We start from the raw sequence: 24,197 nt of genomic DNA, 5'->3' as shown, positions 1-24,197 counted from the left end.
ATTGTAGGCTTGCCTTTTACCTAATTAAAACATTCTGAGCTCTCTTCATTTGTAATTTTTCTCTATTCATACCAAATCTGTATCATGACTTTTATATCTTAATAATAGAATAACAGAAACATAAAATGATGATTCAGCATCCAAAGTCATTTATAAAGAAAGATGACTACTCCTGATTCTAAATCCTTGATTTATAAATGACTAATTGTTGATTTAGCTAATGTCACCATTAATTAGAGACTGCCTTTTATTTGGCAAAGAGTATAATAAAAACTTAATTTAATTCAGCAAATATTGATTACTTAATAAGTACATTACTCTCCACTGGGCTCTATACATTATTTTTTTCAGTATAAAAATTTTTTAAATAGTTTAATCCTACAATCTATTGTTGATAAAACAAGAAATAAAGGTTATTAAGTATAGAAATTATAGAGTAACAAACAGAGTAAAATGGTGACCCTATTACAGTGAGGGTGTTAGAGAATAGTAAGCTAGGAAAATCCCAAAATAAGCGGATAGAGAAACTAAGATAGGTAAACAGCAGTTTGCAGCCACCTAGGAAATCCTATCTTCCCTAAAGCAAGGACACTTATGAGTAAATGGTTTGCACTTCTTCTCCCAAACCAGAGGGAAAATAGCTTAACTCACCCTACTCAGGGAGACAGATAACAGAAATCTAATTGGTGCCATTTGCCACTCATACCCAGACAAATTAAGAGAATAGGTATCATTTCGGTACATCAGTGTAAAGCTGATGAATATTCTATTGATTCTCCCCTAAGACCTCCCCTGATCACCCAGCTTTTAAAACCCCTGAAAATGAAGGTCCCAGAGCCATCTCCCTCTGGGGAGCACACCGTGCCATTCCCTTCCCTCTCTCCTTCCCCCTCAGGCACTATCTCCTAAACTCCAAGGGGCCCATGAGACTTGCCATCAGGGGAGCAGTGGGCAGCAGCAGCTCGTCCCAGGCTAACCCCCTGAACCTGTCTCCAAGGCCCCTTTTCTCTGACTTCCTGTGACCCATAGCAGCCCAGCCTAGATGCTCCTGTTGCTTCTTCTATGCCATTCCCTGTTTCACTGTCCAAAGTGTGTTTTTGCTGCAGTCAATAAACTCTTGCTTGCTTTTCTACACGTTGTCTCTTGATTGAAATCTTCCCTTCAAAAAGACAAAAACCGAGGTCTCCTCATCTCACAGGTAACAAGGTACATGAGCTCAAGTATTTTAATTGTATGTTCAAAGATAATGTACAAAGTTGACAAAAATCAACAAATAAGAGTTATAAGTTTATTATGTAGAGATATGGAAGAAAATATAATAGGAATTCAAATCAGAAAAGATAAAAATAGTTCCTCAAACTTCAATTAAACTGATAAAAGGAATTATTTCAAGTGACTTCAAAACAAAGTCTATTCCTGTGGGATAAATCTTAAGGACAAAAGAACTGTAAAAACATCTTAAATGCTATTCAAATGATCATATTGTTGGTAATAGTATTATTATTCTGAGACCTGTTTGTGTTGTGGGATAAGAAAATGAATAATTATCTTTGTGTCTTTAAGAACCAAACATTTTGATGTGGGAGAAAAAAGATATAGATGAGATTAAGTTAAAAAAAAAAAAAACACACCTATAGTACTGAATTTCAGTTGGAAGTAACATTATGAATATATCTTTTATTTTACCTTTCAAGTATACGTATGTGTTTATTACCTAGCTTTGGCACAGAAAAGACCTGAAAGCAATGACCATCCCAGTGAATATGAGCACCACCAGCACCTAGACAGTGGTCTCTAAATATGTCCTACTAAAATGACATATTTGTAGAATTGGCTGATTGCAGATGTGGGGCAGAAAATGCATAAAATAAGCCTGCAATGTCCTAATTTCCTTACTTTCTGGTATAATATCGATGACTACTAGAGTCATGTCGAAGGTTTCAGAGGCCATCTCAAAGAGTTAACAAAAGATGGGAAAATTAAGCATAAAAAAAAAAAAGAGCCCTGGCCAGTTTGGCTCAGCTGCTGAAGCATTGGCCTGTGGACCAGAGAGTCCCGGGTTTGGTTCCCGCTAGGGGCACGTACCAAAAAAAATGACTATGGCCCTGGCATGGGCCTCAGTTAATTGGAGCCTCATCCCATAAACCAGAAAAGTTGTGGGGTCTGTTTCCCGTCAGGGCACATACCCCAGGCTGTGGATTTCCTGGTGGTACTACATTTGAGAGGCAATCGATCTGTTTCTCCTCTCTCTCTCCCACACATACTTCCTCTCTCTCTAAAAATCAATAAAAACATATCCTTGTGTGAGGATTAAAAAAATAATAATAATAAATAAAAAATTACTATGGTGAGCTGAAACATATTGAATGCTAAATCCAAAAGTTTACAAAGATACTAAAAAATACAAAACAGCCCTGGCCAGTTTGGCTCAGAGGTTAGAATAGAGAGTCAATCTGCGGACCAAAGGGTCAAGGGTTTGAATCCTGGTCAAGGGCACGTACATAGGGTGAGGTTCAATCCCCGGTCCCAGTCAGGGTCATGCAGGAGGCGACCAATCCATGTGTCTCTCTCACATCTTTCTCCCTCTCCCTCTCCCTCTCCCTCAGCCTCTGCCTCTGCCTCTGCCTCTCCCTCTGCCTCTCTTTCTTTCTCTCTCCCCATCTCCCCCTCCATCCCTCCTACTGGATCTAAAAATTAATGAAAAAATATCCTTAGGAGAGGATTAAAAATAAAATTGGGGGTGGGGAAGGGGGTGATTAGCTGAATAAGATATAGCAATAGGAGATAACTACTGCAACCATCACCTTGAAACTGGACATGTTCATGGGGGCTAATTATACTAGTAAGACTTTTTATATGTTTGAAGTTTTCTATAATAAAAAGATCCTTCCTGTGCTGTTTTGTTTACATTACATTCACATATTGCATTTCTACGGAAACAGTCCTGTTAATGAGATAAAAAAGATACACATATGTCACAGACACAGAAAACAAACTGATGGTCGTGAAAGGATGGGTGAAAAAGGGGAAGGGGATTAAGAGGTGACTAAAACAAGTAAGGCACAGAAATGTAATGTACAGCATAGGGAATATAGTTAACAATACCATTATAACATTATGTCGTGACAGATGGTTACTAGGCTTACCATGGTGACCACTTCATAAGGAACATAAATGTCGAATTACCATGTTGTACATCTGAAACTAATATAATATTGCATGTCAAGTATGCTTTAATTAAAAAATAACTATACAGCCCAGCTGGTGTGGCTCAGTGGTTGAGCACTGACCCATGCAACAAAAGGTTGCTGGTTCAATTCCCGGTCAGGGCACATACCTGGGTTGTGGGCCTGATCCTCAGTGGGGTCATGCAGGAGGTGGCTAGTCAATGTTCTCTCTCATCAATGCTTCTATCTCTCTTCCCCTCTCCCTCTCTAATATCAATAAAGAAAAATAAAGAAGAAAAAAAAACTATATAGCCCTAGCCGGTTTTGCTCGGTCAAAGGTTCGATTCTGGTCAAGGGCACATACCTCAATTGGGGTTCATTTCCTGACCCTGGTCAGGGTCGGGTGGGAGGCAACCAGTTGATGTGTCTCTCTCACATAGATGTCTCTCTCTCTCTCTCTCTCTCTCTCTCTTCCTCCCTCCCTTTTCCCCTCCTTCCTCCCTCCCTCCCACTCAATCTGAAGATAAATGAAAAATAATCCTTGGGTGAGGATTGAAAAAAAAAAAAGAAACAAACAAACATACCTATACATATGTTAAAATTTTAATCAGTCTATAATGATTTAGTTCTAAACCAGTAGTTTTCAAAGTATAGCCTATGGACTCCTGGAAGGCCCTAAGACCCTTTCTTTCAGGGGGTCTGTGAGGTCAAACTGTTCCATAATAATGTGAAGATGTTGTCTGCCTTTTTCACTGTGTTCACATTAGCACTCATGGTGCTCAAGCAGGAATGGCTAGAACAACTGGTCCCCTTGCAAGAGCCAAGGCAATGACACTGACACACTAGTAGTCATTGTATTCTCTGCCATCACTCACTTGCAGTCTAAAAAGTGAAAAAAAGCCAAGTTCACCTAAGGATGCCCTCGACAAATCAGCAAAAATTATTAATTTAAAAAATATCTTGACCCTTGAGTGCATTTCTCTTTAATATTCTGTGTGACAAAATTGAAGTACGCATAAAGCACTTCTACTGTATACCAACCAAAGTCTCATAATTGTCCACAGGGAAAGCCCTTCCTGTGTGACTGTTCAAATTAAAAGCCGAACCAGCTCCTTTTACATGGAACACCATTTCTACTCAAAAGGATGACTGACAAACGATGATATTTGCCAAACTTGGGCATTTGGCAGACATTTTCTTGAAAATGAACAAAGTAGGCCTGTCACATCAAGGAAAACAACTCAATGTATTTGTTGGCAAACACAAGCTTGAGAGTGAAATTAGAGTTTTGGAAAATTTGTTTCTGCTTGACTGCTTCCCTCCACTGAAAGATTTTTCTGATGTACTCAGCTGGTGATATTAGCAAATGCGATTTTTAAAAATGTTGTTAAATGAAATGTGTCAGCATTTGGAAGATCTGTATAAATCAGTGAAGCAATATTTTCCAAATGACTAATGCATAAACTTACAAAACCATCCATGCATCAAAGATCCATTCAAAATGTAGTGAGTTGAATGGTGGCCCTCAAAAGGATCAACGAGATGAGATCATTTGGATTATCTGGGTGAGCCCTGAATCCAAAGACAAGTGTCTTTATAAGAAAGGTATCATGGCCCTGGCCAGTGCTGTTCAGTGGTTAGAGTGTCAGCCCACACACAAAAAGGTTGTGGGTTTGATTCCTGCAAGAGCACATACCTGGGTTGCAGGTTCAATCCCTGCCCCAGTTGGGGATGTGTGAGAGGCAACTGATTGATGTTTCTCTCCCTCCCCCCTTTCCTTCCATTCACTCTAAAAATCAACAACAACAAAAAATCCTCAGGTGAGGATTAACAACAACAAAAAAGGTATCATGTACATAAGATTTCAGTTATTTAAACTATGCATTAGATTTTCAGGGGCAGGAAGGCAGAGAAAGGTCCTTCCAGACAAAATACCCCCAAGAGCATATAATGCAGTTTAGAAGCAGGTTTATGCATGATAACTTTGGGGAGCACTGGGCCATTAATAAATACATAAACACATAATTTGACACAACTATATTATTATCTTTTAAAAGCAACAGATGCATGACTTAATTTTGTAAATTTATTAGTCATTGGAAATCTATAACTTGAAAAGATTTTTGGTGTTATAAATGTGGGCAACATGCTATTCTTCTCCTTATTCCTTGTACTCCAAGTAGATGGAATGAGTTCTTTTATTTATTTATTTATTTTATCCTCACCCGAGGACATTTTTCAATTTTTTGTTCAGATAGAGTGGGGCGGGGAGGAAGAGAGAGAAACATCGACGTGAAAGGAACACATCGAGTGACTGTCTCTCCTACCAAATCCCAACCAGGGCTGGGGACAAACTGCAACCAAGGTACATGCCCTTAAGGGGAACCAAACCCGGATCTCTCTGGACTGCAATCCAACGCTCTAACCGCTGAGCCAAACCGGCCAGGGCAAGTTCTTTTAAATACTAAATGAGCCAACCACAGCCACTCTCTGAGTTGATACATTCACTCCACCTGGAATAATCACATCTACTTTTTGTTTGGTGCATTAGTCAACTAGGGCTGTCGTACTAAAGTGCCACAGACTGGGTGGCTTAGATGACAAAAACGTCTTTTCTCACAACTCTAGAGGCTAACAGTCTGAGATCAAGGTGTCTGCAGCGTTGGTTTCTTCTAAGACCTCTCTCCTAGGCTTGCAGATGGCCATCTTTCCCCTGTGTCTTCACACAGCCCTCCCTCTGTATGTGTCTGTGTCCAAATTTCCTGTTCTTATAAGGACACCAGTCATCCTGGGTTAGGACCCACCCTACTGATCATATTTAACCTCGATTACTTCTTTAAAGACCCCATCTTCAAATATAGTCACATTCTGAGATACTCGGTTTAGAACTTCAACATATGAAGAAAGGGAGGGGGATACAATTCGGTCCATAACACTTGGCTAACTCCTACCCACCCTTTGGAAATCAGCCTGAATTGTACTTCACAGGGAAGCTCTCCTTGACCCTGGACTTAGGTTAGGGCCCTTGTTATACACATAATATCCAATAGTTATCCTACATAGCATTTATCACATAAATGTAATTACTCGGTGTAATTGTTTTATGACTGTCTCTCCTACCAAACACTAAGCATCATGAGGGCAGAGACTGTGCTTGTCATGTTCACTACTGGGTCCACAGGGTTTTGTGTGGTTTCATGCCTGCCAGACTAGGCTCACTCAGTGAGTGAGGGAGGGATGCTTTGTGGTGTCACAACATTACAGAGTTCCAGTGATGAAAGCTCCATCCTCAAGAGAGGTACCAGCAAATCAGTAACCTTGGTGGTAAAGTCCCACTAGCTCTTAATCCCACTGCAGCACTAGGTTAATGAGGTAGAGATCGTCCTGGCTCAATCATTAACTAGCAGTATAAAATGAAACAATGTTCCTTAACTTCCCATTATCTCTCATTTCTCATCGGTAAATGCAGAAATTATCTAAAGTCAAACTGGTCACAATTTAAACAAAGCCCTGATCTGTGAATATCTCAAATATACAAACCAACTGTACCCCAAGCTACTGGGGGCCTTGTCTGCCTTTTATGGAAGGATCAACCCCAACCTTTAACAGCTAATTCTGCTGTAGCTCTGAGAGTCCCACCTCCAGGCTTCTGAAGTTTTCTTTCAAATTGCAATAGGAGACTGCTGACAAAACAAAGCTTCAAAGAGTCACTACCACTTCCTAAAGATTCAGGGCTCAGAAGGCAGTGGGAGTTCAGAGGTCATAGGCATTTGAAGTCTAGGGCCACTATTAATAATCTTGCAGCCCTGGCCGGTTTGGCTCAGCGGTTAGAGCGTCGGCCTGAGGTCCAGAAAGACCTACGTTCGGTTCCCACTAAGGGCACGTACCCCGGTTTCAGTTTGTCCCCGGCCCTGCTTGGGTCGTGCAGGTGGCAACCCTTTCATGTCGATGTTTCTCTCTCTCTCTCTCTCTCCCTCCCACTCTATCTGAACAAAAATAATAATCATCATCATCATCATCATCTTGCAACTTGGTTAGGAGTTAAGTAATATCCATGACTTCTAGGGGGAGTTTGAATTAAAACAACAATACACAAATGAATGGCTAGAATACTTCTGGGGTCTGGAGAGGGTGGGATCCATTTCTTTTCTTTTGAAGTTGGAAAAGTATATAACACGGGGAAAGAAAAGTCTCAGCAATTTACAGTGTCTTTAGTTGTCCTTCCCTGCACATTGCCTGAACACATACCTTGACTAGCCATGTGACTTCAGACAAGATTCTATCTTGGTGCCTGTCCCCTCACCTGAGGATAATGATACCTTAAGTAGTAGTTGTGAGTGTTAAGTGAAGTCACATGTGGAAATGTATTAACTGTAGAGGTAAAGAGTGAAGGACTCCATAGAACCTACAGAATCCCGATGTATGCCTCCTTAGTAATTGTGTAACCTGGGGTGAGCGTTAACTTCTTTGTGCCTCAGTTTCCTCACCTGTAAAATGGAGATAATAATCATATCTATGTCTTCTAATTGTTGTGATAATTAAATATGATAGTGTTTAGAACATACTAAATGCCCATAACAAAGGAAGTACTCAGTGTTAGCTATTTCTTTTAATGCTATGTAATTCTCAAAGCTTTTCCATCTAATATGATCACATTTGATCGCTCTCAGAAACCCGCAATTTCCCCCATTCTCCTCAAACTCCACATCTCCCTTTCTCCTCTCTCTCTCCCTCGGCAACTCTTCTGTCTCACTAAAAACAGACAGGCCAGCAGATGTTATCTCCCTCAACATCCCCATATCCCCAAACTGCTGCAGGATACGCACCTGGGCTCCCTTCCCCAGGCCCTTTGGCAGCTTCCCCTTCTATTTCTGGAAAAAACTACTTGTGTTTCTCTAAAAACCAAATGCTGCATGCCTTCTCTGCCTGAAATGTTGTGTCCCCCTAGTTTTTGTTGGGGGTAACTCCTACTCTTTCTCCGGATTCATTTCACCTTCTCCTTCACAACTTCTTTCTGACCATTTCCTGCGAACTGGGGAGTATCCCCTTTTTTGTTCCCACAGCACCTTACATTTATATCCTAAGTTATCATATTATATAATAATTCTCTCCCTGCGTGTCTATTTTTTACAACCTCAGAAACTAGCATAGAATCTAGCTCATAAATTCACCAACTGCTCTTGTTTGCCTGGGACTCCATCCCTCACCTCCCAACTGCTTTGGCACATAGCACACCATCCTCCTCATGGCCAAATAGACTGGACACTTTTCATTCCTCTTAGATTGACCTCTCAATAAATGATATTTAATAACTAGATATTATTCATGTGGCATAACTGTTTTTTGCTTATAGTGAAGCAAGCCAGTATTAAAAATAATCCACATTTATTGTCTGAGTATACATGGATTCAAGGAACTATCCCGTGTTGCTTACATAGTTCTAAATATCATGCCATACTTATGATTTCATTAAAATAATCACAAGATGTGATCGATGATTGCTAAATGTTTTCTGAATAAGAAGTTTCCAGCCCTGGCCGGTTTGGCTCAGCGGTTAAAGCGTCGGCCTGCAGTCCTGAGAGACCCGGGTTCGGTTCCCGCTAAGGGCACGTACCTCGGTTGCAGTTTGTCCCCGGCTCTGGTCAGTCGTGCGGGTGGCAGCCACTCGATGTGTCCCTTTCACATCGATGTTTCTCTCTCTCTCTTCTCTCTCTCTGTTCCTCTCTCTCCCTCCCACTCTACCTGAACAAAAAATGGAAAAATGTCCTCGGGTGAGGATTGAAAAAAAAAAAGAAGTTTCCAGAAGTTATGACTCACGAAATTAAAAAAAAAAACTGAAGCAACAGAAGAATTTAAACCTATTGAGTATTTCTTTTTAATATATATATATATATTTTTATCTATGAGGGAAGGGAGCAGTAGAGAGAGAGAAAGAAATATTGATTGGCTGCCTCCTATATACCTCCTACCAGGGATTGAGCCCAAAACCTGAGCATGTGCCCTGACCAGGAATCAAACTGGCAACCTTTTGGTGCATGGATGACACCCAACCAACTGAGCACACCGGCCAAGGCAATTATTTCACTTTAACCAAAGAAGAGTTTAAAAGATATATATCCTAAGAGTGGAGGCCTTCCCTTACCCCTTCTCTTTAGACTAAACATGAACCAAGCTTTATCAAAGAAAAATGCCTGGGAATTGCCTGTTTACATACCCTCTCTCTCAATACACTCTAAGTTCTCTGAGGGCAGTGCTGGGCCTTGTCTCTTGCTGCATCTCTAACACTTAGATAAACAGGTGCCTGGCTCAGGCAGGGGCAAAAATAAATGTGTTAAGAGAGGAAGTAGGGAGGAAAAGAGAAAATCTAAAAAGTGAGGTAATTTGAGATAGTTGTAAAACAAGGATGTTTCAGAAGAGAGGGCATTATTACATCAGAAATTCACATGAATCTCATATATAAAACATTTCCAGATATACATAAAGGAAAGTATTGGCAATAAACACTAATTGTAAAGTTGACAATTATGATAGCCATGTTGATTCATTTTTTAAAAATTTTTATTACAAGCCAAAAATGCACTTATGTCTTTTCATTGACTCATCTTTTCTTGTATTTGTAGAATTTCCAGCATCAAAGTGAAAAATTAATTCAGCATCTTACAATTCGCCTTACTTCCAGACAACAGAAAGTGCACTAGGAAAATCAAAACAGGCTAAATGAATAGAAAATTACTTTTTTTTGGTCCCAAAATCAAGAAATCTGAAGGCAATCTTTTTACTTCCCATAGTCAGAGATTTACACACACACACCCCCCAAAAACTACCTCCAGGCCGTGGCTTTCAATTATTTAATTGGTATATACCAGGACAGTCATCCAGTTTCGTATATATTCTATAAAAGCCATTCTTTGTTGTTGTTTTTGTTAATCCTCACCCGAGGATATTTTTCCATTGATTTTTAGAGAGAGTGGAAGGGAAGGAGGAAGAGAGAGAAACATCGATGTGAGAGAGACACATCGATTGGTTGCCTCCCACATGACCCTGACTGGGGCCAGGGATGGGACATGTAACCCAGGTGTGTGTCCTTGACCAGAATCGAACCTGAGACCCTTCAGTCCACAGGCTGACACTCTAACTACTGAACAAACCAGCCAGGGCTGGCCATTCTTTTTAATATAATATTCTGATTCTTGAAATTGACTATCTATATCTTTATCATATATATATATATATATATATATATATCTGTATCTCTATATAAACATATCTAAATAATCTGGAATTCCTCACTTTCTGACCTTTCTGAATAAATTCATTATTTCTGAGTAATTTGAAAAGCAAACTATTTTTTCTAAAAAAATTGCTAAAATTGATACACAATTATAAAACCACTGATTTAAAATAAATTACCTGAATATCAAATCCACCTTAAATTCAAAGAGAATCCACCTTAAATTAAAAAAAAAAAAAAGCAAACTGCATTTTTCATAAAATTCAGGAATTATGTAATTGGTCTAGCAATTCCACTTTCGTTCAAGGGCAACAAAGGACCTGTATAAAAAGTCAATGTTTGTACTAGCCAAAAACTAGCAATGACCCAAATGTCCATCAAGAGAACAGATAATTGTGGGATATGGAATGTTAAACAGAAGTAAAAATGAATGAACCACATTTGTACATATCAACATGGACAAACGTCAGCAACACAATGTTAAAAGTAAGTAGCAGAAGATATTATTCCATTTATATAAGTTTCAGAAACCAAAAAATATCAATAATTTATTGTTTAGGGATCAATTAAAATGATACAAACAAGGGAATAATAAATACAGTTTTGTGATTGTTACTTGGTGGAGGGAGGGGAAGGTCACATGAGAAATTTAATATATTGCTAATATTCTATTTCTTTTTTTCATTGATTTTTTTTTTTTAGGGAGAGAGAGAAACATTGATGTAAGAAGAACATCGATAGGCTGCCTCCTGCACACCCCCCACTGGGGATCCAGTCCAAAACCCGGGCATTTGCCCTGACTAGGAATGGAACTGGGTCCTCTCGGTTCATGGGATGATGCTCAATCCACTGAGCCACACCAGCCAAGCAATATTCTATTTCTTAAACTGGGTGGTAAATACATGGGTATTTGATTTATTGTTATTCTTTATACTATGCATATGCTATATTATCTTGTATGTGTTTAATAATATGTTAAAAGAGAGTGAATAGTTTAGAAAAAATATTTTAAACAATTCAAATCTAAGTCCACTATATCCCTAGAATGTTAAACCTTTTAATTTTAAATAAAAAGTTTAAGTGGAGAGTTTTAATTGAATAAAAAAGGTATTCATAGTCTACATAATATTTACCTTCAAATTCAGAATGTCTTCCAAATGCAAAAAAACAGCCCATTAATAATTTTTCTCAGATGTAATAAATAATTTCATTATATGTTGACCAAAGGTATTCAGAAAGTGTATGAAGAATAAAATATGGATCCATCCCTTACTCCACATGTTTTTCACCATTCTCTCATATTAGCATTCATACAACTAGAATATCTAGCAAAATTTCACTGAAAATAATTTTTTGTGGTTAATCCTCACCTGAGGATATTTTTTCCATTGATTCTTAGAGAGAGTGAAAGGGAGGGAGGGAGGGAGAGAGAGAGAAATAACGATGTGAGAGAGACATTAACTGGTTGCCTCCCACATGTGACCTGATCGGGTATGTGTCCTTCACTGGAAATTGAACCCGCAACCCAAGACCCTTTGTCTGCAGGCTGACTCTCTAACCACTGAGCAAAACTGATCAGGGCTCACTGGAAATAATTTAATAGCAAAGTCAGAAGTCCCTAATGGCCAACTCTGACATGTTAGGTTTCAAATTGATGAGTCTACCATCTTCCTAAAAGTAACCCAGACAAATTGATGACAAAAGTATACAGGCAGTTTTCAAAATTAAAATTGATGAGTCTGCTCCTTCTGGTTGTCAGAGTAGAGAGTTTATTGATCTCAAAATCAGTGGTGTTAGAGACAAATGCAAGTCAGGCAGGACTGGACTAGTCTCATGGGTCCCTAGTGTGAGTGGGCATTAAGACAGGTCCTGGAGGATCCCAATACTGGTGATGACAGTAACAGCCTAGACAAAACATACCCCACATGCAGGACAAGCCCAGCACACTTACATACAGTACATTAACATAAAAAGGAAGAATCTATCAAGGCTTGACGAATTTATAAATTCTCCTAGGTAATAACCAAAGCCTCAGTAGCTTGGCAAATACATTATTTCAAAAATTCAGAATTCCTTCCAGCAACTCACTGTTGTTTTTATAGGGTGCTAATTAAACAAAGACAGGACCAACTCTTTAGGAAGCTCTGAGCATCAATATTACTTTAATATTATTTTTCTTGAATTTACCAAAACTATTTCCAAATTAATCTTCTAAGTATTAGAAGAAAAGATCAGTATTATATAAATTCCTACTGGTAGTTTTGACTCAGCAGAACATCCTAAGTATGTAGGAGGAAAGTAGGAGGAAAAGGCACAGTGCTAGATGCTTTACATACCTCAACAGAACCAGCTAACATTTATGGAGCCAAGCCCTGTGCTAAGGACTTCACATGCATTCTCTCATGTACTCCCTATAAGCATCCTTATTAACTCCATTTTACAGATGTGGAAAATGGAACATTAAGTAACTTGTTCACATTCACAAAGCAATCCACAGCTCTGGGATTCAAGCCTAGACCTGTCCAGCAATAAAGCTTGTGTCTACGTGCCATGCTATGCTGCTAAATACACTACATTAATTTTTGATGAAGGTTTAGCAAATTAAAGAGTTTTTAAAAAGTAAATTGCTAAGTCGATAAAAGTTTGAAAGATAAAAGCACTTTTAGCTTTATACTAAAATGGCACATATGTCAAAGTATTTTAAAATGACACATAATCTATAACATGGCACCATACCAGACGTCAGTCTTATCCAGCTGTCTTACTAGCTTAGACCTAGACTTTCTAAAGCAGGCATGCTGTACTAATTTTTTTTTTAATTGTATGGCTGTTTAAAGTACTTGAAGATAGTCTTTTATAAGCAATTACAATGTAAGAAATTTTACTGAAGTTACTGAGATGGGAAAACCATGGTCATGTGCCCCAAAAGAAAAAAACATTCAAATGAGGTGGCGGAATAGAACAGTCTATTTTAAAAGTAAACTTCACAGTTTAATATCATGAGAACTAACACCTTGCACAGAGTCACATTCAGCATGCTTCACATTATGAATCGTCTCCTGATGCCATACTCTGGATATCTGAACTGGCCATGAGAGACCAACAAACACTGGCTCATCAAAATCTAAAGTTTCAAGGGGAAAAAAGTGTGTGTTTTTTTTTCACGGTAAATCATAAAAGGTAACTTCAAATCTATATAGCATTCTTTCTATGCTCTCTGAAAAACAGCATGCAATTAATACACAAGGATTTCATCTTCACAAATGCATCAAAATTGATTAATTAGGTCTCAACATCCTTGTGTAGGAGAAACATTAGCATAGCCCCTCCATTTTTAATGTTATTTATGGAGAAACCTGTGAATTGAAAAGTTCAGGAAAGGATTTTAAAATGTTGGCATAGATGTTTCACCCCTTTCTCTCAGAGGTCATCTTAAAACAATAGGAAAAACACAACACAAACTCCGTACTATATGAAAAGAGAAAGCCTATGGAGGATCAGTAAGTGGGCAGAGTAGTAGAAGGTGAAACCTGAAGGCCTGCAGAGGGGACACCAGGCAGCAGTGAGCTGACCTAAGCTGCAGATTTGGTGAAAAGGATTTGACACACTAGGAAAGAGATGAGATGAAAGGCTTGCTATCTGGAAAACCTGAATCATCCTAGAGAAAACAGTCGAGACATTCACAGATGAAATCTGTGTTGATCCCCATCACAAAAGCTGGCTCACCTTTAACAAGTGTTACCCAGACACACAAAACTTTTATTTGGTTTTTAATATATTCTGTTAGTTTGAATATGTGAGATGGGTGAGGAGTTTGGACTTGAACTAATAAAGAGCTACGGTAGGTTAAGAAAGGTAGGCATGTAATTAAAATAGGGCTTTGAGAAGATTAGTCTCTTCTGGTATGCAGAATAGAATGGGCAATTTTTTAAAAAATTATCTTTATTGTTAAAAGTATTACAGATGTCCCTCCTTTTTTACCCCCATTGACCCCTTCCTCCCTGCTCCAGCTCAAATGGGGGAATTTTTGCCTCCATTTTCTTTCACCCATTTTTTAAGGTGTGAGTGAATGACCAGACTAACATGAACAATGAACCACAAAGGCTCAGTTTGCATAGATGGAGTTTAATATTCATTAACTCAACAAACATTTGTTGAGGTTCTACTATGTTCTATGCCTAGAAATGATAGTAGATAAATAGAGATCAGAGGGTCACAAGAGCCCAAGACCTTGGGCCTGATATTATAAGAATGAAGAATGTATTTCTATGTAGGAATGACAATGGTCAGGTCTTTGCTTTAGATCACTTTGAAAGCAATATGGAGAATGAATGGAGAAAGGGAGAGATCAAGATGGGGGTAGAAAACTCTCTTAAGAGGCACCACTGAAAAAGGCCGAAGATTATGAGAGCCTCAAGAGGCTATAGTAGACACAGAACAGATGGGACAGACCTAAGAAATATTAAGGAGGTAAAATCAGGAGGACTTTGTAAATGATAGAGAGACGAAGTCGAGACGTTTTCCAGTTCCTGGGTGGATGGTAATACCATACATTGAATAATGACAATAAAAAGATGAAATTGGTGAAAAGCGGAGGCGAGGTATCATGAAGAAGGTAGAGAAGATATATATTTTGTTTTATACAGGTTGACTTAGAACTACCTGCAGGGTAGCACCATGGGAAGCTAGTTATCTGGCAGTAGGCAATTGGACATATCTGTCTGAAGGGCAAAGGATAAAAGGTCAGAAGAGGAGCCATGGATTGAGTCATCAGTACAAGACACATGTAAACCAGGAAAAGTAACTTTAGTCATCCAGAGAGCTAGTGTAGCCCCAAAAAGGCAATGGGGTGAAGTCAGACACCAATGGACGTATTAGGAGAATGGGTATATCATCTTAATATTTTGTCAGGAATCATCTCCAAACAATCCTATCTTTGCTATTCTCCAGCTCTCCTCCCTTAATTTGGAATTAATGTATAAAAATTTGTGGTATATGTCTTTGAAGTAACTAACAAACGAGAAACAAAGTTGAGGATAAAATTTTATCCATTAAGAATACTATTGTTGCCCTCGCCGGTTTGGCTCAGCAGTTAGAGCGTCGGCCTGCGGTCCAGAGAGACCGGGGTTCGGTTCCCGCTAAAAGCATGTGCCTCTGTTGCAGTTTGTCCCTGGCCCTGGTTGGGCGTGCGGGTGGCAACCGCTCGAGGTGTCCCTTTCACGTAGATCTTTCTCTCTCTCTTTCTCTTTCTATCTCTCCCTCTCACTCTATCTGAACAAAAAATATAAAAATGTCGAGTGAGGATAAAAAAAAAAAGAATACTATTGTTTACTGACATTCATTGAGCACCTACTATACCCCAAGCACTATATTAAGTGCTTTACAAGTATTATTTATTTTAAACTTAATAACAACCCTATGAGTTATATCCTATTACTATGCCTATTCTACAGGTGCAAAAACTAACTTTTAAGTGATGGACAAACTACTATTTGAACTATGGTCTGGGGAAGTCCAGACCTCCAGTCTTAACCACTGTAAACATAATCTCTCAAAGGAGCTAAAAATAGATAATGAATCACAAAGGCAATCTGCTCTTTCTATATATAACAATGCCTATTAATGACTTTAATTCCACTTGTGACCATTTTATAACAAATTTTAAAGAAGTATTTTGTTTTTACATATGATTATACTAAAGTACGAATAAAGATTCTACTAAATACCATAGTCCAGAGACTCATTTTGTTTTACTTATAAGAAAGAAATATTAAAATTGAAACCCAAGCCCCAAATGGTTTGGCTCAGTGGTTGAAGCATTGGCCCGAAGGGTCTTGGGTTTGATTTCCGGTCAAGGGCACATGGCTGGGTTGCAGGTTTCATCCCTGGTCCAGGTAAGGGTCGTGTGAGAGGCAACCAGTTGGTGTGTCTCTCTCACATCAATGTTTCTCTCTCTCTCCCCCTCCCTCCCTTCCATCCTTCCCTTCTATCTAAAAAAAAGAAAAGAAGAAATCAATAAGGATTAACAATAACAACAAAAATGGAAACCTAAGTGGTAAACTCGAATGACATTAAAATAAAACAAAATTGCTTTTTAAGCCCAAAATGTTAAGTCTCCAGCTAACTACCTCTGATGACATGAGAAATTGCTCCTTTCTTTTTCACCTGTAAAAATAAGTCTGAAAGTCAGTAGGACAGGGTTAGATCTGGTGAGTCCTAGAAATGTGTATGAGCAAATGCTGACCAGGGTAGTATAGAATTACCCAACCAATATATAGTCTTCAACACAATCACTTACCCAGAAACATCCACATGACCCAAGCTTTAAGATTTAATAATTAGGAATTGCATAAGAAGAGACCTCATTAAACATACACACCATCCTTTTCATTAAAGATATGGGAAATTGCCAGGCCAATGTGGCTCTGTGGTTGAGCATCAACCCATGCACCAAGAGGTTGCCAGTTCAATTCCCAGTCAGGGCACATGCCCAGGTTGTGGGCCCAATCCCCAGTGGGGGCATGCAGGAGGCAGCCAATCGGTATTCTCTCTCATCCATGTTTCTATCTCTCTCTCCATCTCTCTTCCTCTCTCTACTATCAATAAAAGTAAAATAGAAAATCTGTCATTTAAGAGAAATCCTTCTACTTCTGTATATACTTACACAATAAACCATAATGACTCATAACCACCATCCGAAGTTAGTATTTCACAACTTGTTTTCCACTTTTTCCTCCTTTTAAAACTGAACTTAAGGAAATATACACTGAATTGTAATAAATGAACTTTAATAGTAAGAGTGTAAAATTTAAAAAAAGGAAAACTCACAGTACATTTGGGTAGCTTGCCTCCTGTTTTATCCATGAAACCTCAAACAGATATTTAAAGTGTATTCTTTTAATAGAGGTTTTGGTTCTCATAATTTCAGCAACTTTTACTTAAACAAGGTGGACCACTGTGATATTGTGAGATGAGATATATATATGTATATACACACACACATCAAGATATATATATATGTTTTTTTTTTTGGGTCATTGTCCATTTATTATTTATTTATTTATTTATTTAATGCTCACCCTAGGACATATTTCCATTTTTTGTTCAGATAGAGTGGGAAGGAGAGAGAGGAACAGAGAGAGAGAAACATGGATGTGAAAGGGACACATCGAGTGGCTGCACCCACATGACCAATCAAGGCCGGGGACAAACTGCAACCGAGATACATGCCCTTAGGGGGAACTGAATCCGGTTCTCTCTGGACCGCAGGCTGACACTCTAACCGCTGAGCCAAACCGGCCAGGGCGATCTTTGTCCATTTATGACACAGAGCTCCTAAATCCCTCTGAATTTTCTAAGTGATAAGATCAATAAAAGTGAAATAAGTGTCTTTTGTTATTCATCTAACAAGCATCTTTCAATCACAACTGAGTTTATATTAATGAGTTTTTGGAAAGCCCCTAGGTAATTTAAGGATGGGTACTGGCTGCCAGGAAAGCTGACCTGATTCAGAGAACTGGAATTTTCTCTCCTCTAGGGAGAGGAGAGGGGCTGGAGGCTGAATCAATTACCAATGGCCAATGATTTAATCAACCATGCCTGTAAAACAAAGCCTCCATAAAGTCTCAAAAGGATGGGGTTCAGGGAGCTTCTGAGTTGGTGCATGTGGAGGTGTGGGGAGAGTGGTACTCTGATAGAGAGCATGAAAACTCCCTTGTCTCTTCCCACACACTTTGCACTATGCATCTCTTCGATGTGGCTGTTCCTGAGTAATATCCTTTTATAATAAACCAGTTATCTGGCAAGTAAACTATTTTCCCAAGTTCAGTGAGCCACTCTAGCAAATTAACTGGACAAGAGAAGAGAGTGGTGGGAAACTGACTTACAGCCTGTTGGTCAGAACAGGTAACAACCTAGACTTTTGACTGGTGGCTGAAGGTGGGGGAGGGGCAGTGATATAGAACTGAATCCTTAACCTGTAGAATCTCCAGGTAGACAGTGTCAGAACTAAGTTAAACTGTAAAATACCCAGCTGGTACTTGGTGACATGAGAACAGAAAAAAGTTCAGAGTGTTGCGTGTAGTGTAAAGGACAAAAAAAGAGAATTTTCTCCCTTTACAACTACATGAATATTTCATAGAGCATTATTTAAAGCCAGGCATTGACTTCCTTTAAAAACAAAGATGACCAACCATATTGATTCATTCTCTAACAGTCACACCATATATCAACATTTCAAAATGGTAGAAGTGCTCCTAAAATGTACAGTATCACTAAATTTTTACCAGAAATCACATGGATCCGAAAAACAAACACAACAAAAAGCAGCGATAGTTTCTCTGGCAGCTTTGCATGATCTCACTTGCAGCCTGATTTTCACTGTGATGCCTGCAGTAAATTCCACCAGTACGTTTTAGAACTTTTGCAAATTAAATTGGAAGTACTTGTTCACCTCAATTCATCTCTGGTGGATGCTGTATGGAACTCTAAATTTTAAGTACAACTGCATTACTGTTCTCTGATTAGTGCAGAATAATTCTTGGATTCATGATAATGCCAGGCTAAATGACACTGCAAAGAAACTCTTTGTTTTCAACTAAATCAGTGGTTAGCTTTAGATAATGCAATAAAGAGTCTTATTCATCTAGTGTACCCTAGTTAAAATTGTAAAAGTTGAGAACAAAAACAAAAGCTTCCACCTCTGTTGAAAGAATAATGTTTATTTAAAGCTCTTTTTTTCCTTTATGAATTTAATAGAAACACTGCATTTTAAAGGTAGAAGGAATTTTGAGTAATTTATAGTCAGAAAATTAAGTCATTTGCTAAGGATCCCTCAACAAGTTAGTGGCGGATCTAACACTATAACCTAGGCCTTCTAAATTCCCTAGTTAAGGCTATTAAATATTATAGAATATTATGAATAGCTTAATATCAGCCCATTTTTAAATAGGCAATTTATCAAGAGCCTACTTTGTATCTTTCCCTATGCCAAGCATTTTCATGTCTATCATCTCTTCCCTAAGTCAGCCCATAAGGTTTTAAGACTTAATAAAACAAACACATTCACTCCTCTGGACATCCACTGTTGCCAACAGAGAATACTGCCACATGATCCAAATGGAAAGAGGTAATTCAGTTATTGCACTAACTGAAGAGAACGTGTTCCAACAACACACTTACTCTCAGAAATTTCCCTCCCAGAGGTAAATTTAGACAACCTCAATGCACGTCTGGATACTGGCCTCTTTGCAAAGACCTATAAAGACTTTGCAACTACCTCCTCCTCCATCCACTTCTTTTCTTTTTTTTTTTTTTTTTTTTTAACAATAGATCAGTTATTTAATTAGGTTCTTTGTAAGGAATTTAGAACACCATTTTGTGAGGATAAAGCCCATTTGTGAGAGCAAACACAGAGCAGAGGTAGCCCTGCAGCTGACAAACAGCTTTGATTTTTGGCAGAATTTGCGAGTCCACGGCTTTCTGGTCAACCTTGTGCTGCTCTGTAATCTCGTATTTCTCTTTCTCTGTGTCGAAGATCTCACCCTCCTGGTGCCTGGGCTTGCGTAGCTTCTTCTTAAAGTAAGCATCAGTGAGATGTTTGGGGATTTTCACACCACTGATATCAATTTTGGTGGAGGTGGCAATGACAAACTTCTGATGTGTTCTACGCAGAGGAACTCGATTAAGGGACAGAGGTCCAGTCACAAGTAGCAAGCCACTGCTCAGCTGCTTCAGGAAAATCACCCTCTTGCCTCTGTGACGCCCAGTGAGGACGATCAGAATGGTCCCAGGGGTGATGCTGGTCCGCAATTTTCTCACATGCTGACTGAAGGGTTTCTTGCCATGGCTCAGTAGCTTCCCAGGCACATCTTCAGTAGGATCACATCTAGGCATTTTGCAAAGTTTAACCACTCGGGTACCACCATTCTTGTCGCCACCAACTGGTTTTGTGACAGTAGCAAGAACCTTCTCCTTCTTTTTCTTTTCAATCCTGGATTTAGCTGTGGAATACTTCCTCTTGTACATGGCCTTTTGGGAATACATAGCCGACCGGGAATACCTGCCAATTCCTCTGACTAGGACAGGGTTTCGGCTGCAGTGGGGCTTCCCCTTCCTAGGCGTCTTGGCCTTGAGGTTACCCTTCTTAACCTTGCCTCCAGCATCAGCCTTCTGAGCTCCAGGTTTCTTCTCCTTAGTATCAGGTTTCTTCTCCTTAGTACCTGGCTTCTCAGGTTTTTCCCCCGCCATCTTGCAAGATGGGAAAAACCATCCACTTCTATATTTTCTTCCGTGACCACATTCTTTTTTATTTTTCTGTAGCTCCTCTTTGTTCTCCAATTTATGGTTTCTTCTGAACTGCCATCCCCTCCAATAATCTAGAAATCTAGATAATCTAGAAATGATGTAGAATTTCTCCTTTACATTTTGACCTATATTCTTTACGTACCCAGACCAAAGCACCTTTCAAAATGGTCACTGGTAGTTGATAGGATTCATTAAATGAGAGATAACTTTAACTACAAATACAGTGTGTTTTTTAAAATACTAAAATGTGGGTATTCGCTTTTATAAAATTTCAAAACAATAATTTACTTTAATTTTTATATGTTTTTATTGATTTTTTTAGAGAGAGGAAGGAAGAGAGATAGAAACATCAATCAGCTGCCTCCTGCATCAATCTCCTCCCCCACTGGAGATTGAGCCCGCAACCCAGGCATGTGCTCTGATCAGGAATCAAACTGGGACCTCTCAGTTCACGAGATGGAGCTTAATCCACTGAATCACACTGGCTGGGCACAAAAATGTGCTTTTAAAATAGTGAGTTTCTATATGTGCTGCAAGGCACAGTCAAATTATATTGCCTTTATAAACATACGGTGCTAAATTGTCAAAGTATTTTCAGTTGAGAAAAAGAATCTACTGGTATTCATACTGTTGGGGAGGAAGACATTTTTCTCTATCCTTCTGTGTTCTTATGGCTGATCTAAGAATTAAATTGATTTGAGACACATTAACAGGAAAAAAATAGCCAAATTTAATTATGTATGTACATATAGGGGAGGGGTCCAAAGAATATGGGGGCCCAAGGTCAAGGTGGGCAGATGAGGCTTATATGCTAATATAATAGTATATATCTTAAGCTAAGGAAAAGGGGGTAGTGGTCTGGGACTTCAAAAGGGAGGAAGACAATTCACATGGAGATGGAAAAGCAAATGTGTAGTAAACATGTTTTCTGGGTGATACAGAGACAAAGGGACTCAGAGATCTCTAGACCCTGACCAGTTTCCCCATCTTACCTAGCCCATATTCTTTGTAGACATCTCAGGTGCTAGCTCTATTTCCTGGAACAGGCCCCTATCTAAATTCTTTCAGGCTGTTTCAGGGGGAACGGCAAAATTTCTTTCTGAGTCTTTTATTTCTTAAAAATAAAATAATCCTCACCCTGGCTAGTTTGGCTCAGTGGTTAGAGTATCAGCCCAAGCGCTGAAGGGTCACAGATTTGATTCACAGTAAAGGGCACGTACTTGGGTTGTAGGTTTGATCCCCAGTCCTGGTCAGGGTCGGGCAGGAGACAACAAATCAATGTGTCTCTCTTACATTGATGTTTCCCTCTCTCTCTCTCCCCTCCATCCCTTCCACTCGAAAAATCAATAAAAAAATATTCTCAGGTGAGACTTAACAAAAAAATAAAAAATAAAATAAATAAAAATAAAAATGAAACCAAAAACTGGCTCTTTAAAAAACAATACAAATTGGTAAACTTTTAGCTAGGCTGATCAAGAAAGGTAAGAAGACCCATTAGTAAAATAAAGAGTGAAAGAGAGAACATCACCATCAATCTAGTAAAAATAATTTTAAAAGAATACAATGAACAATTTGTATATCAAAAAAAAAAACATTGCTAACACCCTGAAATCCTGGAATGAGACCCTCACCTCCAGGTTGGCTACCCTACCTGAGAAACCACCTGCTATTGACTGGGCTTACTACAAGACCAATGTAGCGAAGGCCGGCTTGGTAGATGACTTTGAAAAGAAGTTTAATGCCCTGAAGGTTCCTGTGCCAGAGGATAAATACAGTGCCCTGGTGGATGCTGAAGAGAAAGAAGATGTGAAAAGTTGTGCTGAGTTTTTGTCTCTCTCGAAGACCAGGATTGAGCAATACGAGAAAGAGCTGGAGAAGATGAGGAACATAATTCCATTCGATCAGATGACCATTGAGGATTTGAATGAAGTCTTCCCAGAAACCAAATTAGACATGAAGAAGTATCCCTACTGGCCTCACAAGCCAATTGAGAATTTGTAAACTTGAGTCTGGGAGGAAGCTCTGGCCCTCACATTATAAACTCTGGATATTAAAAGTAATTATATGGTAAAAAAAAAAAAAAAAAATTAGATAACCTAAATGAAATGGTTACAGTTTCAAGAAGAAACAGAAACTATCCAAATAGATATATAAGTAAACAGACTGAATTAGTAAAACACACACACACACACACACACACACCTTATTTCCCACCAAGAAAAACTCAGGTCTAGATGGCTTTACTGGTGAATTCCACCAAATGTTTAAGGAAAAATTAATATCAGCCCTTCACAAAATCTCCCCCCCCCCCGTAAAAAAAAAAAGAGAGAAGAACGAATTCATTCAATGAGGCCAGTATTATTCCAATACCAAAACCAAATGAAGATATCACAAGAAGATAATTATAGATCAATATAGGTGAAAAATTCCTCAATAAAATATCAGCAAACTAAATCCAACAGCATATAAAAAGGATTATTCTGTACCATGACTAGCTATGATTTATCCCAGGAATGCAAAGTTGTTTTAACATCTGAAAACCAATCAATGTAATACAACACTATATTAATTAGAATAAAGGACAAAACCACGTGATTATCTCAATAGGTGCAGAAAAGGATTTGACAAAATCTAATACTCTTCAAGGATTAAAAACACAACAAACTGGAATAAAAGAGAATATTCTCAAGCTAATAGAGAGCATCTACAAAAAACCTACAGCTAACACCGCATGTAATGATGAAAGACTGAATGTTCTTCCCTTGTGATCAGGAATAAAGCAAGGATATCAGCTCTTTTCACTGCTATTCAACATTATACTAGAGGTTCTAGCCAGAACAATTAGTCAAGAAAAAAATTACAGCCCTGGCCAGTTTTGCTCAGCAGTTAGAGCGTCAGCCTGCGGTCTGGAGAGACCCGGGTTCGGTTCCCGCTAAGGGCACGTACTTCGGTTGCAGTTTGTCCCCGGCCCTGGATGGTCGTGCGGGTGGCAGCCACTCGATGTGTCCCTTCACGTCGATGTTTCTCTCTCTCTCTCCCTTCCTCTCTCTCCCTCCCACTCTATCTGAACAAAAAATGGAAAAATATCCTCGGGTGAGGATAAAAAAAAAAGAAAAAAATTACAAAAGGCATTCAGATTGATAAAAAAAAAAAAAGGTAAAATATTTCTATATGCAGAAACATAACCTTGTACAGTATATAAAAAATCCTAATGTCGCCACCAAAAAACTATTCAAACTAATAAATAAGTTTAGCAAGATTAAAGAATACCAGATCAATATTCAAAAATCAACTGTACTAATATAATATTACATCAATTATACCTCAATTTTAAAAAGCAACTGAGCCCTGGCCAGTTTGGCTCAGCAGTTAGAGCGTCGGCCTGTGGTCCAGAGAGACCCAGGTTCGGTTCCCACTAAGGGCACGTACTTCGGTTGCAGTTTGTCCCCGGCCCTGGTTGGTCGTGCGGGTGGCAGCCACTCGATGTGTCCCTT

At 38.9% G+C, this 24,197-nt stretch overlaps 3 protein-coding genes across 4 annotated transcripts in view; 1 reads left to right on the top strand and 2 right to left on the bottom strand.

Moving 5' to 3' along the window:
- LOC118631372 (serine/threonine-protein kinase Sgk3) overlaps positions 1-24,197 on the bottom strand; it is a 127,791-nt gene that overhangs the window by 93,260 nt on the left and 10,334 nt on the right. The window lies entirely within an intron of this gene.
- Positions 19,755-20,872, bottom strand: LOC118631373 (60S ribosomal protein L6-like). Its single transcript, XM_036263671.1, has one exon. The coding sequence runs from the start codon at positions 20,644-20,646 to the stop codon at positions 19,762-19,764; it is 885 nt and encodes a 294-aa protein (XP_036119564.1). The 5' UTR covers positions 20,647-20,872; the 3' UTR covers positions 19,755-19,761.
- On the top strand, positions 22,294-22,769 carry LOC118631376 (ATP synthase subunit d, mitochondrial-like; the record flags this gene model as incomplete). Its single annotated transcript, XM_036263672.1, has 1 exon — positions 22,294-22,769. A coding segment is annotated over one exon (411 nt), but the record flags the coding sequence as incomplete, so codon positions are not given.

The sequence above is a fragment of the Molossus molossus genome, unplaced genomic scaffold (assembly GCF_014108415.1).
Source record: "Molossus molossus isolate mMolMol1 unplaced genomic scaffold, mMolMol1.p scaffold_m16_p_16, whole genome shotgun sequence".
Classification (NCBI taxonomy): domain Eukaryota; kingdom Metazoa; phylum Chordata; class Mammalia; order Chiroptera; family Molossidae; genus Molossus; species Molossus molossus.
The sequence above is the reverse complement of the archived record's forward strand: the minus strand, read 5'-3'. Positions and strand labels throughout refer to the sequence as shown.